The sequence below is a fragment of the Macaca nemestrina genome, chromosome 12 (assembly GCF_043159975.1).
Source record: "Macaca nemestrina isolate mMacNem1 chromosome 12, mMacNem.hap1, whole genome shotgun sequence".
NCBI classification, from domain to species: Eukaryota; Metazoa; Chordata; class Mammalia; order Primates; family Cercopithecidae; genus Macaca; species Macaca nemestrina.
The window spans coordinates 95,755,673-95,774,235 of record NC_092136.1 but is presented as its reverse complement, the minus strand read 5'-3'; the positions used below and the strand labels follow the sequence as shown (position 1 = coordinate 95,774,235).

The 18,563-nt window shown below is 35.8% G+C and overlaps 1 protein-coding gene across 3 annotated transcripts in view; it reads left to right on the top strand.

Annotated features, from left to right (window-relative positions):
• LOC105484316 (myotubularin related protein 2) overlaps window positions 1-18,563 on the top strand; it is an 86,046-nt gene that overhangs the window by 47,363 nt on the left and 20,120 nt on the right. For 2 of the 3 annotated variants that reach the window (XM_011745822.3, XM_071075491.1), the window contains 5 exons: window positions 7,275-7,350; window positions 10,588-10,682; window positions 10,852-10,962; window positions 14,336-14,437; window positions 15,341-15,424. In XM_011745822.3, coding sequence (XP_011744124.1) covers window positions 7,275-7,350; window positions 10,588-10,682; window positions 10,852-10,962; window positions 14,336-14,437; window positions 15,341-15,424 — 468 coding nt within the window. Of the gene's footprint in view, window positions 1-6,546; window positions 6,567-7,274; window positions 7,351-10,587; window positions 10,683-10,851; window positions 10,963-14,335; window positions 14,438-15,340; window positions 15,425-18,563 lie in introns of those variants that run through there. The other variant, XM_071075492.1, reaches the window with a different exon arrangement.

Genomic DNA, 18,563 nt, shown 5'->3' with positions numbered 1-18,563 from the left:
GGTGCATTTTTTACAACTGATGAAACGATACTGATACATTTTTATATTGATACTAAAATACATAGTTTGCATTAGGGTTCATACTTTGTGGTGTGTATTCTATGGGTTTTGACAAAAGTATGATGGCATATATTCATTGTTACTGTATCATGTAGAATAGTTTCAGTGCCCTAAAAATCCCATTTGCATCACCTCTTTCATTTTCCCCTCTCCCTGAACATCAGGCAATCACTAATCTTTTTCTTTGTCCACATTTTTGCCTTTTCCAGAATGTCATGTAGTTGGAATCATCTAGTGTGCAGTCTTTTCAGAGTGGCTTCTTTCACTTAGTAATATCCTTTTAAGATTCCTCAAGTCTTTCCATGGCTTGATAGCTAATTTCTTTTTATTACTGAATGATACTTCTATGCATGATGTACCACATTTTGTTTATCCATTCACCTACTGAAGGTCAGATTGCTTCTAAGTTTTCACAGTTATGAAAACTTTTATTTAAAGATTAAAATCTGAAAGTTTTTATTGATATTAGGCATTCGTTTCTTAGGGCTGCTATAATAACAGAGTACCACAAACTAGGTGGCTTAAAACAACAGAAATTTATTCTTTCATAGTTCTGGAGCCTAGGTATCAGAAATGAAGATGTTAGCAGGGTTGGCTCCTGCCAACCAAGAGAGCTTTGAGGGAGATTCTATTCCATACCTTTCTCATAGCTGCTCATGAGGGTTAGCCATCTTTGATGTTCCTTGGATTGTAAATGCATCAGTCCAGTCTCTGCTTCCCTCTTCACAGGGCATTCTCCCTGTTTCTTCACATTGCTGTCTTCTTGTAAGGATACCAGTCATATTGAATTAGGGGCCCACCCTACACCAGTTTGACCTCATCTTAACTAATTATATCTGCAACAACCCTGTTTCCAAATTAGGTCACATTCTAAGGCACTGGTGGTTAGACTTCAACAACATTATTTATTGGAGGGCACAGTTCAACCCGTAGCATGAAGTGATGCTTTCTAGGCCATTCTTCTTTAGATAGTCATCGTTTTTGTTGTTGAATTATGGATGGTGATGTAACGTTTTCCAGCTTTGACTAGTTGTGGTTTCAGCTGAAAAACCAAAGTGTCCTTGACTGTGTTATTAAAAAAAAAGGGGGGGGGGGGCTTCCCTATGCTTGATCTTGGATGTACTTTCAAATGTGTAACCAGTAAGATCTATCCCAGATGCCAGTCTGTGGCTTTACCTTGTTAGAATTTTTGTTTGCATGGTTCATTTGCCCACTTTTGTGGTTTGTCAGTCAAGTTGTAGAAAACATAGAATAAAGTATAATTGATATAAACAGTTTTCTTTAGAAGGATTATCCAACAAAAAATAAGTTACTAAGAAAATCCTTTTCCTCTCTTCTGGGTTTTAGTACAGTATGTAAAAAAGACTGTGGAGGATAGTTTATAACTGTATAGACTCATTTTTCCCTTTCAGGTGGTGATTATTTAGTGTTTTGCAGATTTCAGACAAATTCTTTCCTGTTTTTCTACCATCTAACCACTCCATGTGAAAATTGACTCTTAAACTTGCCAACTTCTAGATCCAGTTTATAGTAATTTCCTAATTGTGTGTGTGTAAGAGAGTGTATTTTTGTGTTTGTGTGCCTCTGTGTGTGAGAAAGAGAGGGAGAGAAGAGAAAGGGAGGGAGTGAAAAAAGAAGTTAAAGTTACATGGAAAATTACTGGACAATTTGAAAATAATTTGATAAAGTGGGCATGGAAGAAAATCAGAGCTGGGAAGGGAGGGATACCAAACTGATTATGTAGTAGGAATAAAAAAAGAATTATAAATTTTAGTCTTGTGTCTTTTGTTTTCAAGTAAGAGTTTTAATAAGATTATCAGACTTTTCTTCTTGATAATAAAATGATTGAATATTGTATTAAATGCTATCAAATAGCACATTTTATGGAATCTTACCTATTGATGTGGCCAGAGCTCCAGACACAGGCAGGGTTCTGATGCATCTGATAGAAAGCAGGTTGGCTAGCCAGTTAGTAACATTATTTTGACCCAATAAGAGAAAGTGCTTAAAGTATTCTAGAGGATTTCTCCAGTAGCGAATTTTCTTCCCACATATCTGAGGGTTATGTAACTTATTCTCCACTAAAGATATTTACATGTCAAGGCAGAAAAACCTAATGTATTCTCCACTAAAGATATTTACATGTGAAGGCAGAAAAACCTAATGGACCAGACTGGCTTTGCTCTCTTGGTTCCTAACCCCCATTTTAACAAGATACGTTCCTGGTGTTTTTGAGTTGCCTCTCTTGTTTTGACCTCACTTCATTTATTCATTGAATCTGCTTTCTCTCTTCTTCCATTGCTGACATATCTGAGTTGCAGTTCCTGTCAAGTAAAAATCATCAAGTATTATTCATATAATTATTTCTATTTTTTTATAAGCCTAGGGTCAGATTTGATCAGTTTTCCAATGTATCATATTTCTCTTTATTTCTGTTACCATAGACTAATCCAGGATTCTGTTTCCTTTCGTAGATTATCATCATTTCATCTTCATCCTTTTCGGTTCCGTTCCTTCCCTGACCATGCCATCTGCCCCTATCAAAGGCCTACAGTGATTTTTTTTTTTTTTTTTTTTACATGACTGGTCAAGTTTAAAGTCCTTGACTTCTCCCCAGTATTTTATTATAAAAATTTCTGAACACAAAATAAAGTTTACAAAGGACCCAGCTGTATCCACCATCAGAATTCTGCTATTAACATTTTACCCTATTTCCTTGTTTTTATCTGACATCCATCATCTGTGTATCCCTCCATCCATCTATTCATCTAACTTACTTTTTGATGCATTTCAAAGTAAATTGCAGACATCAGTACTTTTCCAACTAAATATGTCAGCATGCAAATAAATATATGTGGTTTTTCTTTTGATATAAAATTTATACCTATTGAAATACAGAAATCTTAAGTGTACATTCTGTGAGTTTAGAAAAATGCATACACCTGTACAACCCAAATCCCTGTCAAGATGTAGAACTTGTCACCCCAAATACTTTCATCATGCCCCTTTTCAGTCCACACTCTCATTCTCATCCCCATAGCAACAACTGTTTTGAATTTTTTCATACTGGAGTCTGTTGCAGAATTTCATGTAAATGGACCCATATGATATGGACTCTCTTGCTGAAGGCATCTTTGAAACCCTTTATTAGGATACCCTAAACTTTTACTCCATTTTTATTTCTCAAGCCATCTCCTTTATTCTCTCAGGTAGACATTATTCTGTTAATTTTCCTAAGTTGTGTCAGACTCTTTGGAATATTGCAGCTATTTTCAGTCCTCATAAGAAATGAAAGGGAAAAGGTTTGCTGCTTTCCTTAGAACCGTTAGATGCTTACTGTTCTGTAGCTAAATCTAGAATGTAGTAGTTAGGAGTCAGGGAGAGATTGACTTATGGTTCCCTATATGACATGCTTTCTCAAATATTAATCCCTTTGATGAGTATTAGAGAAAGTGTGTCATACAGGGAATCTCTAGAGCAGAGAAAAAAGCATCATGTGAATAGGCCATTTTGGTAAAAGACAGTGAAAACGTCTGTTGATGCTTCTATTATGTGAATAACAAGTACAGATTTTCCTCGACCTGTGATGGAGTGACATCCAGATAAACCCGTTGTAAGTTGAAAATACCATAACTTGAACCATTGTAAGCCAGGGACTGTCTCTATTTTTTGTTGTTGTTGTTTTTTTCATTTTCACGGTGTTTTGCAAATCTCTTTATGGTGCAGTTATCTTGATTTCATAGTTGCTAACTTTTAAGGTGGGTATTAATATCATGTTAATAATAAGAATGGTGAAACTAAGACTAAGAGGTCAGTATGGTGGTAGTGAATGTGGAGTTTTTTTAGGAGTTCTTAGGATATGAAACGTAAGGTTTTGCGGTACACCACAAATCCCTTGTATATTTTAATTCTGATTTTCCCTTTTTAGCTGAATTATAGTTTAAGGTATTTTTTTCTTTTTTTTTTCTCTAAAAGGTATTTCTGGGTTGTATTTTCTGAGACCTGGCTATCTGAGAATGACATCCTGCTGCCATTAAACACTTTATGGGAGCATATTCCTTCACAGCTTTGATGACATTTTGTTATTGTCTTGTAGAATATGGTATTATAGATAACCTTGAAGCTAACTTGATTTTGCTTTCTTCAAAGGTAATTTTTTTTGGCCTATATTCTTATAGTTTATATTTTCTTTTAGTTCAAAAAAATTTGCCAGGGTGCAACTAGATGTGTCTCTGTTCATTGATTTTGGGTGGAACATGGTAAATTCTTCTGATCAACATCAATTATATATTGCACTTTTTGCTCCTATTGATTTTTTTTTTTCATTTAGAAAATGCGATTATTTTCTTGATTATTTTCCATGATGATGTTATCTTTGTTTTTTTCCTTCAAATTCTTACAGCACTTTTCAAGTTTGCCCTCAACATTAACTCTGTTTTCTGAATAACCAATGCAATTTGTTACTAACTCCATACAGATTTTATTTCTGCTATTACATTTTTAAATGTCCTTGCAGTCATTTTCACTCATTTCTCTTGTTTCCTTGTGTCTCTCTCCTTATGGCTTTCTGTTTCTACTCTATTTCTTTTTTTCTTTTTTCTTTTTTGTTTTTTTAGAGCAGGGTCTCACTCCCATTCCCCAGGCTGGAGTGCAGTGGAGTGCATCATGGCTCACTGAAGCCTTGACTTTCGGGGCTCAGGGTAATCCTCTCACCACAGCCTCCCGAGTAGCTGAGACTATAGACCCGTGATGCCATGCCTGCCCAGCTAATTTTTTTGCATTTTTAGTAGAGACAGGGTTTTGCCATGTTGTCCAGGCTGGTCTTGAATTCCTGGTTTCAAGCAGTCCACCCACCTCGGCCTCCTCGAGTGCTGGGAGCATAGGCACGAGCCACTGTGCCTGGCCTTCTCTTTCTGTTTATTAGAAAATACGACTTATTTCCTTTTGAGTGTGCAAAGTACCTTATACTTGTTTTTACAAATGCCTATAGAAAATTGTTTTCAGAAGACTGCTTTTTTTTCTTTTTTAAAGTTTCGGGTTGATACTCTCTTTTCTTTGTCTTTTTTTTTTTTTTTTCTAGGCCTTTTTTTTCCCCTAGTCTCTTTTCTCTTGCTTGATTAAGTATAGATTTGTCTAGAATCAGTGTTTGTCAACAAACACAGGATCTAGATTGCCCCATCCCTGTTCTGTTCACTTGAGTGCTAGTTGGAGTTCCTTTTCCTATCTCCAGTGTAGAATTAGTTGTTTGTATACAACCTTTACATATGCCTATTGTTAAAAGTCTGTCATCTAGAGCAGCTCTGCTGGACAAAGATAGGATCTTGTATTGCTTCTTTTCATTGCCTCGCTCTTTGACATTCTGGTCAGAGAGAATATAAGAAAGCCTATGTGTGGTTCTCAAAGTGTGCTACTTGCAGGAGTTTTCCTGTCTCTTTTCTCACTTTATAAAATTTTATGAGGATTGTATCTCCCATGTTTCTGTGTGCCTTTGCCAGAACTACCCTCCTCTCTTCTATACGTAACATAAATATTTTCTGGGGTTGCTGGTCCTTTCTGAATGTAGAAATGTAGAGAAAGAGGAAGTCATGTGGAACAGTGCTGTCGCAGCCACAAGAAGGTATACATGTGCAATATGGGAACTACTGCCCAGCGTTATAAGTGACATAAACGTTGTATTTCTGAGTGAGGTGGTAGACCAGGGGAAGAATAAAGCATTTTCCTTTCTATAATCTTTCAAACGGTTGATTTTTTTCAGTATACTCTGATATTTGTTTTGTATCTTTGGGTCTAATTTTGTTGCTTTCATAATTAGTAGAATTATTAGCAGATTCTGACAATCAGTTGTTTGAACTTCTATTATTATTAATGATGGACAACACTTATTACATACATCTTATGTGTTAACACTGATATAAGTGCTTTAAATGTATTAACTCAGTTAATTTTCATAACAACCTGTGTGTGGTACTATTGTTATCATTTTATAGATGGGGAAAATGAGGCATAGAGAAATTGAAAATGTTGTCTAAGAGTACCAAGTTAGTATGTGGTGCAGTCAGGATGTGAACCAAAGTCTGTATTTTTGTAGATGGCCAGTTTTTGCCTTTTTAACCGCATCATCATAGGCCAGTCCTCCTTTCCTCTCTTCTTTCCTTCTTCTTTTCTTTTATGACTACATAAGATTATTTAGGGACTGGCAACTAGATAGCATTTTTAAAAGATAACCTTTAAAGATGACTTTTCTGAAGTTTAGATGTGGCACATAAAAATATATATGTATGTATATACTATTTCTTTAGGTATTGCATTAAAGTTACTTTATGAAACAAATTGTTGAACTTTCAAAGAATGAATTTGTTTAGATTGCAAATTTATTGAAAATAGGTTAATTTGTTCTTTGTAGTTCTTAGTTATTGGCCGCAGGTGAGCCAGATTGCTGAAGATGAAGGAATTAATGGGACTGGAGACAAAAATTTACTGTTTGACGGTGAAAGAGGTGGGAGGAGGTGAGGAAGGCTTTTGGTAGTTAAGGGTGGATATATTTAGCATATGACAATTTGGGTGTGTCTCTGTGTTCTCTGGGTTGTAACTCTTTAGAGAACTGTTTCTGTATCCACATTCTTGGAATATAGGGCAGCATCCTTCACAAGCTAACTACCTGGTAATATTTGTTGATTATGATTTTATTTAAACTCTTTTTCAACAAGATTATTTATCAACATCATTTCTAAATTCTCTAAACATTAAATCTACATAAGAACTTAATTTTGTCTGAGTTTAAATGTACTACGGCCCTTCAGCATTGCTTTGGAATTCATTCAACTATAGTTCAAATCTATACACTGGCATTTTAACTATGTGATCTTGAACTAATTACTACTTTCGGCTGCTTTTTCCTCATCTGTGAAATGAGCATATAATACCTCTTTTATTGTTAGGCTGTCTTAGGATGCAGTGCAAAAACATGTAAAATTTTTTGTATAACAAATGTAGAGTGCTTTTGATATGATTTAAGCACTCAGTAAATGCTTTCTAGAAAAACATTAACTTCATATATTATACATGCCAACACTACAGTTTTAACAAATTTGATTTAAAATAGTGTATGTGATATGATGTTATAACTTCAAGAACAAGCATACTCAGTTGAAATATGAGTGAAAAAGTAGCCTCTAATAAAAAAATGTTTCTTTTTTTTGTCTTTTCCACCCCAGGTCCTGAGGGAGTCTAACAAGTTAGCAGAAATGGAAGAACCACCCTTGCTTCCAGGAGAAAATATTAAAGACATGGGTCCGTAATGGTATTTTTTGCTTAATGTCCTCCGTTCTGACTGTGCAGAATGTTCAGTACTCTCAGCATACAGAGAATAAACTGGCTGTCAGAGACACCTTCTGTCTGGCAGAACTCTTTACCTGCAGCCTTCCCAGCATCTTAGTGTGTTCTACAAACGTAGGCCTAGACCCGCTGCTAGTGTTTGTGTTTGAACTCTGGGAAACATGCAAATTGAATTATACTTTGCCTCTTCTCTGGTTTTACTTTCTTTAAAAGTAGGTGGCTTTTTGCTAAAACTGTTGCTAAAGCCTGTGAAGGAAAATTTTATTATTTTGAATTACTACATTCAGATATTGAGTTGCCTAGATAAAAACATTGAATTGTCACCTTATACAAGTAATTTTTCTTAAAATACCTTCTCTTCTGTTTGCTTCCTTCATGTCTTTCTTCTCTGAATAAACTCAGGTTAATTTTTGGCTGAAATACATCATCTCCATTGCATCTGTTTGTATGTAGATGCCCTTCTCTGCCCAGCCTAATACTTATAATATGGACTGGAAACTATGAGCTTATAAGCTGTGTTTTTTTTTCCATCATGCTTCTGTTTTGTTTCATCTGTGTGATAATCTACAGATATCTACTCATAAACTCTGAGAAATAAAGTAATATGTTAGAAGAATGAAGTAAATGATTTCTTAGTTAATATAACTACTTTCATTTTATTACCAATCATAATTTTTAAAAAGGATTTTAAAAATGCTTAATTTTACTTGGCTAGGTGTCATTTCTATGTGTAAAAACAAACCAAAGGGAGGACCTGAAGTCTAAATGGATTATTATTTACTAAATTTAGCTTCCTAGTCCTTAGCATGGTATTTGTCTTTTCTTGCTCTTGACTCTTGATTGAATAACCTCTCAGTCTTTTTCTTTTCACCACTCAGCCTTATGTATACACCAGGCTCTCAATCTGAACTACCTACTTACATTTTTTCAGAATTGGCTATTATATAATGATAGTAGTTATTATTATTGAGTGCTTACTATCTCAGTCATTCTCAGAGAGTATATTCTTGAGAATAACATCAACCCCATTTTATAGATGAGGAAGGAAACTAAAGCATAGGGAGATAACCTAGCTAATAAGGTTATATCTAGCATTATGACAATTTCTTTTTTCTTATTCTGAACTTAATGCCGTAATTGCAGCTCCCATTATGAAATATGGCTTTATTAAAGACCTTCAAGTTACCACTCAGTCTCCTTTGTTGGCTCCTCTTCCTTTAATAGCAACACGCCCTAGGACTTCATCCTTGATCCATTTCCCTTTTCCCTCCTGTATACTCTTTTCGGTTGACCATATCTAAATTTGTAACATCACTTGCCATATATTGGCTGATGACTCTAAAATTTGTACCTCCAGTGTGAAACCCCTGTCCTAATGTAAGTAAACAATTGCCTCTATCTTAAACACACATCCTTGAATATCCCATAGGAACCTTATACCCAACATCTCCAAAATGGAAATCATCACGTTTAACCCCAAACGTACTCTTTTTCTTGCATTCTCTCTCTCATTTGACATCAATACCAGTTGTCCATTTATTCAAGTCAGAAATCTGGTTGTCGTACTAGACTGCTCTTTTTTTCTTTTCTGGACTCTTAACATCCAGTCAGTTACCTGACCTGGAGGAGTCAGTGTGTAAGAATTTCTTGTATTTATCTTCTTTTCTCCATTGTCATGATCTCTTGAGGAATGATAGAGGGTACAGAACAAAGCAAAGACTAATGATGATAATAGTAACATAGGTATAAACCCTTGAATTTTTGTATTGTACTTAAAACTTTAGAAGCACTTTTATGTGTATATTATCTCATGATTTTAGAATAAAGGGTAAGGTGTAACAGAAAAGCACTGGCCCGAGAATGACATTCCTGTGGTGGGATATAGGATAGTAAGGCTGAGTTTTCTTACAGGAGTAAGAAAACTGACTCTGGAAGGAATCCAGAAATGTTTTTAGTAACCTTGAATAAAGCTTTCCTAGTCGAGGTAAAACTTCATAAGGGAAAAATATTATTTGTGCAAAGCAAGTTTGTGTATTTTTATATAATGATAGGTTCATTTAATTTTAAAAGCTTCCCTCTAAATGAAATGTACATTGGAAACAGTGATTTAAAAAAAGTAGTTTATACTTAAAATCTTCCTAAGGGAACTATTTTGAAGGTTAGAAATGATTGTGAAAAGATCAGTCTCATTTCAAATTCCATACAAAGCAGCCAGTCCTTCGAAGTGTTGAATGAGAAGCAAAGTCAGGAGGTTATTAAATATATTTAATGGCCCCAAGTTTTCTCAGAAGCCCATTGAAAGGGTCTTAGAAAGTTGTTGCTCCACAGAATTGTTCCTTACTTCCTTGGAATGATGAAGATACTCCTTTATCTGCTGATTTGGTGTAGTAATGACATACTAGGAATTTATGAATATTTTAAGACATTATGAACTGTGGCATTTTAAATAATATTTTGAGATACTGATTCCTAAGTTATCCTGCATAATCAGTTAATGCATATTTTACAAAACATAATGCCATGTAGATCCATCGTTTATTTAATAAAACATTATTTGTGATTATTTCTTTACAAAGTCTGGCATCAGTTGGTCAGCAGTACAATATCCTCTTCTTATACTGTTATTTTTCTAAGAAATTATATTTTAAATGTGTGCCATTTCACCTGTAAAATTTTACCCATAAGTATTAATCAGATCAGGAGTTTGTGGAATAACATATGTTTTGGACATTGCATTTTTGGAAGAATGTTGACAAACTGGACTGTGGGCAGAGGAAGATCAGGAGATTGGGGAGGTTACATAGAAACTGCAATGAGATGATGGCGACTGTGCCTTGCCATGCTTATTTTTAATACCACCATTACTAGTACTCTTTCACCCGTCTCTGCTGCAGCTACCCACAACTGTTTCATCTAGCCAGGATAGTAGCCCCTTTGTTTACTTATGTTCTGTCTCATGGGATGAGAAGTCCCTCCCCCTCTTCAGTCTATCCCATTTAATTCTATGTTTCTTCCCCAGATTAGTGGAGGGATGGAAGCTTGGGTTGTAGGATTCTGAGGTCTCTGGAAATTACTGGTTCTGTTATTTTTCAGCATAAATTAGTCTAGGAATCATAACAATTTTATAAGATGAGATACCAGGTTTTAATAGCACATAATATATAGTAAACTGTGGACTTCTTGCCTTTTCAGCCAAAGATGTAACTTATATATGTCCATTCACTGGTGCTGTACGAGGAACTCTGACTGTCACGAATTATAGGTTATATTTCAAAAGCATGGAACGGGTAAGAGTCAGATTAGATTTTTGTATGTACATGAGTGTGTTGTTTGTAGCTAGTTTTGTTCATTTCTGATCATCTCTAATGAAAGCATTTCTGATTAAGATTTTGATCAGCTATATAATTGGACAGTATTAATTGCTCAGTTTTAATTATTTTTTCTTTCCTTCTTTAGGATCCCCCATTTGTTTTAGATGCTTCCCTTGGTGTGATAAGTAGAGTAGAAAAAATTGGTGGTGCTTCTAGTCGAGGTGAAAATTCTTATGGACTAGAAACTGTGTGTAAGGTAAATGTTATAATGTGTATGTGATTTTCTTTGGTTTGAAAAGCTTTGTATTAAATAGAAACCTCTGTTTTGAAATTGGTTTCCAAAATATCAAATGGATTTCCAATTAGAAATGTTATTTTAGTATGACATTGATAGAAGAAAACAAAATTTAGCAGTAATAGAAAAGGTGATTCATGAATTAGACTTAATTCTTTTGGGTCCAGTTCAGTCTACATACTTTGATATATTTAGAAATTCATAACTTATTTTTTAATAATGATCATCTTGGCTGGACACGGTGGCTCACGCCTGTAATCCCAGTACTTTCAGAGACTGAGGCAGACGGATCACTTCAGGTCAAAAGTTCGAGACCAGTCTGGCCAACATGATGAAAACCCACCTCTACTAAAAATACAAAAACTAACCGGGCGTGGTGGTGGGCACCTGTAATCTCAGCTATTGGGGAGGCTGAGGCAGCAGAATTGCTTGAATCTGGGAGGTGGAGGTTGCAGTGAGCCAAGATAGTGCCACTGTACTCCAGCCTGGGCAACAGAGCAAGACTCTGAAAAAAAAAAAATTAGTAATAATGACCATCTTTAATGCACATAGTACTGATAGGATACCACATACTTCCACATTCATTATTTCACTTTGAGCCTTATAAAAATCCTGTGAGGTAGGCACAATAGACATTATTACCTTTAATTTACAAATTAGCAACATAAGGCTCTGAGCAGTTCCACTACTTTGTAGTGGAAGAACTAAATAAATATGATATATTCATCATCACCTATCTTTTCTATTTCTAGTTCTCATAATTTTTCTTTTTTTTTGAGATGGAGTCTCGCTCTGTCGCCCAGGCTGGAGTGCAGTGGCGTGATCTTTGCTCACTGCAAGCTCTGCCTCCTGGGTTCACGCGATTCTCCTGCCTCAGTCTCCCGAGTAGCTGGGACCACAAGCACCCACCACCATGCCTGGCTAATTTTTTTGTGTGTATTTTTAGTAGAGATGGGGTTTCACCATGTTAGCCAGGATGGTCTCAATCTCCTGACCTTGTGATCTGCCCATCTTGGCCTCCCAGAGTGCTGGGATTACAAGTGTGAGCCACTATGCCCAGCCAATTTTTCTACTTCTGAAATAATAGTGTGGAAAAATTGATATTGTAGACTTTTCTTATGTTCTAATCTACTGGCATTCTTTAAATGCATTGATATTTGAATGAAACATAGATTGTTACATTTTTACCATTAAGTCATAGATATTTAATACTATGTACCACTTCTCCAGGTCACTGTTATTAAGGCCTAATTCACTAACACGCATGCACATTGAGATTCTACATCACATTGTTCCTTTCTTTTGCTATTCTGCCAGTGCCAAAAGAAACAGCATGTGTATAATTCAAGATACTTTGTTATGCTAATCTTAGAAGTTTTGTGACTCTGGTATTAAAGCTAATGACTTAGTAATTATTTTTGTAGTTTTCTTTTTTTTTCGAGACAAGAGTCTGGCTCTGTCACCCAGGCTGGAGTGCAGTGGCATGATCTCGGCTCACTGCAGCCTCTGCTTCCCAGGTTCAACTGATTCTCCTACCTCAGCCTCCTGAGTAGCTGGGATTACAGGCATATGCCACCATGCCTGGCTATTTTTTGTATTTTTGGTAGAGACAGGTTTCACCACGCTGGTCAGGCTGGTATCAAACTCCTGGCCTCAAGTGATCTGCTCACCTTGGCCTCCCAAGGTGTTGAGATTACAGGCGTGAGCCACTGTGCCTGGCCTGTGGTTTTCCATTATAGTCAGAAGGGCTCTGTAAGTGTAATTGCTGTCAACCACGTGTCAAGCACACTGTTTCCTGATCACTTTTCTGTAGTTTAATAGTAAGTAGCACATATAATATAAGAGGATGTGAAAGAAGATAATTTTGAATCTTAATCATTTTAAATATAATTTTTTTTTTCCATGGAACAGGATCGTTATCAATTAACACAAATATTTGTAGGGCCCCTGACATGGTACTTTCAGAGAACTCTGTGGTTAACAGAATGATTCTGAGTATCTCTCCTAGTTATAAAGATATTTACTAAGGGAAAACAAGATATCAGCTTAGGTTCCTGCACATGTTTATTTTAAAAGATAGTAAAGCCAGCATTCTAGTTTTGGATCAGATTTATAATACACTGTCTTACTCACATATTGTGGGTACATTGTAGTGGAGTGGCTTTGTGTGTGATTCTACAAAATGAGGCATAATAAAGCTATTTTGAATTCTGCCTAGGTAAAAACATTTAAATAAAATGATTAGTCTTAAAATTATTCTTTTCTTATAATTTTTTTTTTTTTTAATTTTTCGTAGAGACAAGGTCTTGCTGTGTTGCCCAGGCTGGTCTTGAACTTGTAACAATTTATGTTTCATTCAAGTATCAATCAATGCATTTAAAGAATGATAGTAGATAAGAACATAGGAAAAGTCTACAATACCAATTTTTCCCCACCACTGTTTTAGAAGTAGAACACCTCAAGTGTCCCTCTTGCTTTGTCCACCCAAAGTGTCAGAATTAGAGGCATGAGCCACTGTGTCTGGCCCTTGAAATTATCTTAATCCCCAGTTTTTTTCTAAGTGCTATTAAGATAACAGTAAACCAGAACATGAATAACTGCATTCAGCCTGAGCATAGAAAACTGCTTAGGGACAAATGGAAGGGAACCTTGGTCTTTAGACCTTACTGTAGAACCTGGATAATATAAACTAAACTATTCAGAGGTTATGTGTCAGTAGATGGTGGAAGAATGTGGTTATAGAGTGAGGGAAGGAAGACTTTCAGGCAGGGTTTAGTTCTATCAAGTCTAGTAGCAGGGGACTTAGGAAGAGAAGGTCCAATGCAAATGAACCCTGGGAAGGGAGAGTTAGTAGGAAAATAATCACCAGATATAATGAAATGAAGGCACATATGAAATGTAACAAATACTAATCAGGTTTTATTAATAAGGAAATTTATGAGAGAAAATGGGCTTTCACAGGGAAAGCACATATAGTTTTCAGTCATGATATTAATAGTTTGTGTCAGTCATGATATTAATCTTCAGATGTAATATCGTTAATCCTCAGTGGTTACATCAAATACTGTCGCTTTCACTGGCCTATTTTGAGTCCATAAACATAGGTAAATTTCCTGTCCTCTGAATTCTGCTTTGTAGTAGAGTACTTGTGTTTCTTTCAATTTTTCCCAGTAAACCATTATAATTTCCCTGTCTCCAGGAGCTGATGCCTGATTTATTTTTGTATCCTACATTCACAAATCTTAACATTTTACAAGATAGTTCCAAGTAACCTTATTGATTCATTTAAGTAAGTAGTGAACAATCATTAACTTGGTTCCTAAATCTTTTCTAGGATATTAGGAGTTTACGATTTGCTCATAAACCAGAGGGGCGGACAAGAAGATCCATATTTGAGAATCTAATGAAATATGCATTTCCTGTCTCTAATAACCTGGTAAAATGTTTCCTGTCTTTGGAAAATTTGTGCTATAATTATTGATGTAGTATAAAGAAACTTGTTTAGGCTGTCTAGAATCTCTACATTTACATCCCTGCTTTGACATTTAACCAGAGGTATAGTGTAAGTATAACCTAGTATCTTGCATCAATTTCTTTAGGTATGAAATAAAGGAAGCTGGACTAGCTGATTTCTGAGGTCCAATCCAGCACTAACATTTTATGATTATATGATCTTGCTATTCAGGGTGTTTCCATGATGAAAAGTTGCCTATTGTCTTCATTAGGATTTGAAATCTCCTTTTTAATTGGGAGCCAGTTAAGACTAGCAATTTGGGAGGTAAGGGTAGGCAAACCCTGAGTTCCCACTATGTGCTATAGACAGTGTTAGACTCCCACGTTTATATCACGTCACTTCTCTGTAGCCTATGGTGGTAGATATTATTTATCCCTGTTTAGCGATGAAAGCCACGTCAGGTAAGCAGTTAACTCAAGGGCACAGTTAGTAGGAGTACTATTTGGAATCAACGTTGGTCTTATGACTCCAGTTCAATTTTTTTTTTTGTTTTTGGCATCATAGTTGTTTTTAAATGTAATGTCTTTATTTGAAAGTAAACCTACAAAGGCTACCAAAGATAATCTGAAGGAAATAAAATGATATGTTAGTATTTGATAAGTTTTGTTGTCAAGTGTCTTTGCTTTTTTGTATGCTTAAAAAATATGTAAAAAAAATAGATTTTCAAAATTATAAAACAAAAACTATAATACAAAAAAGGATGCTAATACATAAACTGTTCTTGCAGATAAATAAATGAAAACTTTGGATATATGGATACATTTCTGATTCATTACCTTTGTGAATATCTTTTTTTAGCTCTTATCATTGTTTACTTTTTTGTAGCCTCTTTTTGCTTTTGAATACAAAGAAGTATTCCCTGAAAATGGATGGAAACTATATGACCCTCTTTTAGAGTATAGAAGGCAGGTATGTACTTTCTTTTCTTTCAATTTTAGTATTTTGTATTCTTTTCATTACAAAGAAAACTGGGTGAACCATGTATGAAAACCAGCATATCTCATACCACAGTAATTCACTACAGTAACAGATTAAAGCAGAATTCAATCTTGAAATCTGTTTTAGTATATCATTCTTCCTATTCTTCCTTCAGTATACCACTTTCCAAAAAGTCTCTATATTGCATTACTTAAGCCCCACCTAAAATAGTCTTTTCTTTATTTTTAACTTTCCTCCTGTCCACTATGCTTTCTTGAGAATTTAAGACATACTGATTATTTCTTGGTAATCGTTCGATTTGTTATCTAGAATATTCTAGAATTCAAATATGAAAATTCTTGAGCTTTTACTTTTGTATTTAAATTTCAAACATAGCATTTTAATTATAACATTTCTAATTAATTGTGGTTTTACAAAACCACAATAAGTAGAGGTAAAGAACCACCACCAGAGAGCTAAAGATATCTAAATGACTTGAAGTGTGGGGCTTGTTACCACACTTACATGTGGAAAGTGAAGTTGAAATTTCCTCATTTAGTTATAAAGTTAATTGGCAAAATATGAAATAGAATACAAAATAAATGGGAATCAACTAAAAGCCAAGAGTATACAAGAAACATGTTAGGATATTTGTGCTAACTCAAAAATCCAGTGTCAGAAGATGACTAAGCAACGAAAAAGTATAGCAAGTGTCTTTAGAAATTATAAAAATGAGGACTACTCTTTGGGAGTCTGGGAACAAATTGCTGTCCCAGGAGCGTTCAGTGTAGAACTTTGGAAAGCAGATGAGGTAACTGTGTCTAAATAAAAGAAATAAATTATTACTGAAAAGAAAAAATAAGTTAAAGTGTAAATGAACAACTATACCCATACAGAAAGAGAATTATGAGATTAGGAATTGTGACAGTAAGAATAGAGCATTGGCTTCTACATAAAGTGGTATGGATGCTTTATGGTCTTTGACTTACTTCTCTGAATCAACTAAAAGTTCTAATGGAGTCAGGACACTAGTTAGAAGCTGTAGTTTTAAGATTTTTTTTCTTGGATATATTTTAAGTTTATTACAGAAGAAAATGAAGATGATCTCTTAAAATTAAGGACTAATGATAAAGTATCAGATTATTCATTTTCACCCCTTTAAATTTAAAAGAGGAAGTGGTAATACTTGCATTCTGTACAAAATTCAAAAGGTCCAGCAGGGTATACTGAAAGGTAGGTTTTCCTTCCAGGACAACCCTGTGTCCCCCCCGCCATTCGAGTTCCCCTCCCTTTAGGAAATGACATTATTGGTTTCCTGAGTATTTTTTTCAAAGTTTCATGTCTACAAAGCTTGTGTATGTATGTTTGGGTATTGTTTTTTTAAGCATATGGTAGCATGCCATGCACACTCTTCTCTGCTTTTCTTTTTTCATTAATATATTTTGGAGATGGTACCATCTTCAAACATACAGACCTTTCTGTTTTTTTAAATTGAGATACAACTCACATACCATAAAATTTACTATTTTAAAGTATACAGTCCACTGCTTTTTAACATATTCACGAAATTGTGCAGTTACCACCACACTGTAATTCTAGCACATTTAGAAGACTTAGTTTTGAATTTTAGCTCTAGTTCTTACTCTCACACTTAGATGTAGGCTCTTGAATGAGTCATTTATGGCACACTGCCTTCATTTTTTACTTGGTGATAGATACCACATTATGGGATGTTTGAAGGATTGGTAACATATAGAAAGGCACTTTGTAAACTGCAAAAATCTATCCAAATGATGATTATTATATTTATTGCGTTGTGAGGCTCTGAAAAACAGGTATTATGACTGGCTTTATCATGTGCTGCCACTAAAAAAATGATAGCCACATTCATTCAATAGATCTACACTTAATAGTGTTAAAAGAAATCAGACTATATCTCTTCAAAAATGAGCAAAGGCTGGGCACAGTGGCTCAAACCTGTAATCCCAGCATTTTGGGAGGCTGAGACAGGCAGATCACTTGAGCCCAGGAGTTTGAGATCAGCGTGGGCAACATAGTGAAACCCCATCTATACAAAAAAATAAAAATTAGCCAGGTGTGGCGTGCACCTGTAGTCCAGCTACTTGGGAGGCTGAGATGGGAGGACCACCTGAGCCCAGGAGATCAAGGCTGTGGTGAGCTGTGAATATGCCACTGCACTCAAGCTTGGGCAACAGTGAGATGCCCCATGTCTCAAAAAATAAGTAAATAAAAATGGGCAAAGCTATTAATAACTGTTTAGGTTTGTCATATAGGAGAATGTTTCTTTAATTTACTCTTGAAGGACATATACAATATGTAGTGATTATACACAGGACTATGGAATTTGTGGATAAGGCCAAGAAAAATCAAGTCATCAGTCTGGGCACAGTGGCTCACAACTGTAATCCCAGCACTTTGGGAGGCCAAGGCAGGAGGACTGCTCAAGCCCAGGAGTTCGAGACAAGCCTGGGAAACATGGTGAAACCCTGTCTCTACCAAAAATACAAAAATTAGCCAGGTGTGGTGACACATGCTTGTAGTCACAGCTATCCAGGGGGATTGAGGCAGGAGGATTGATTGAGCCCTGGAGCTCGAGGCTGCAGTGAGCCATGAATGTGCCACTACACTCCAGCCTGGGTGACAGAGTGAGACCCTGTCTCAAAAAAAAAAAAAAAAAAAGGAAAAATATCAAGTCATGGGTAAAAATCTGTATAAAGATAATGAGCAGCCCAGTGTGGTGGTTCACACTTGTAATCCCAGCACTTTGAGAAGCCAAGGTGGGAGGATTGCTTGAGCTCAGGAGTTGGACACCAGCCTGGGCAACATGGTGTAACCCTATCTCTACAAAAAATACAAAAATTAGCCAGGCGTGGTGGTGCATGCCTGAAGTCCTAGCTACTCTGGAGGCTGACGTGGGAGGATTGCTTGAGCCCTGGAGGTTGAGGCTACAGTGAGCTGTGATTGCACCACTGCAGTCCAGCCTGGTGAAGAGTGCAGAGACCTTATCTCAAGAAACAAACAAAAAAGGTAACGAGCATGGTCTCCTGCAGAAATACCCAACAAAAGTTACATGCATTACTTAACAAACTTGGAAAACAGTCACTTCAGT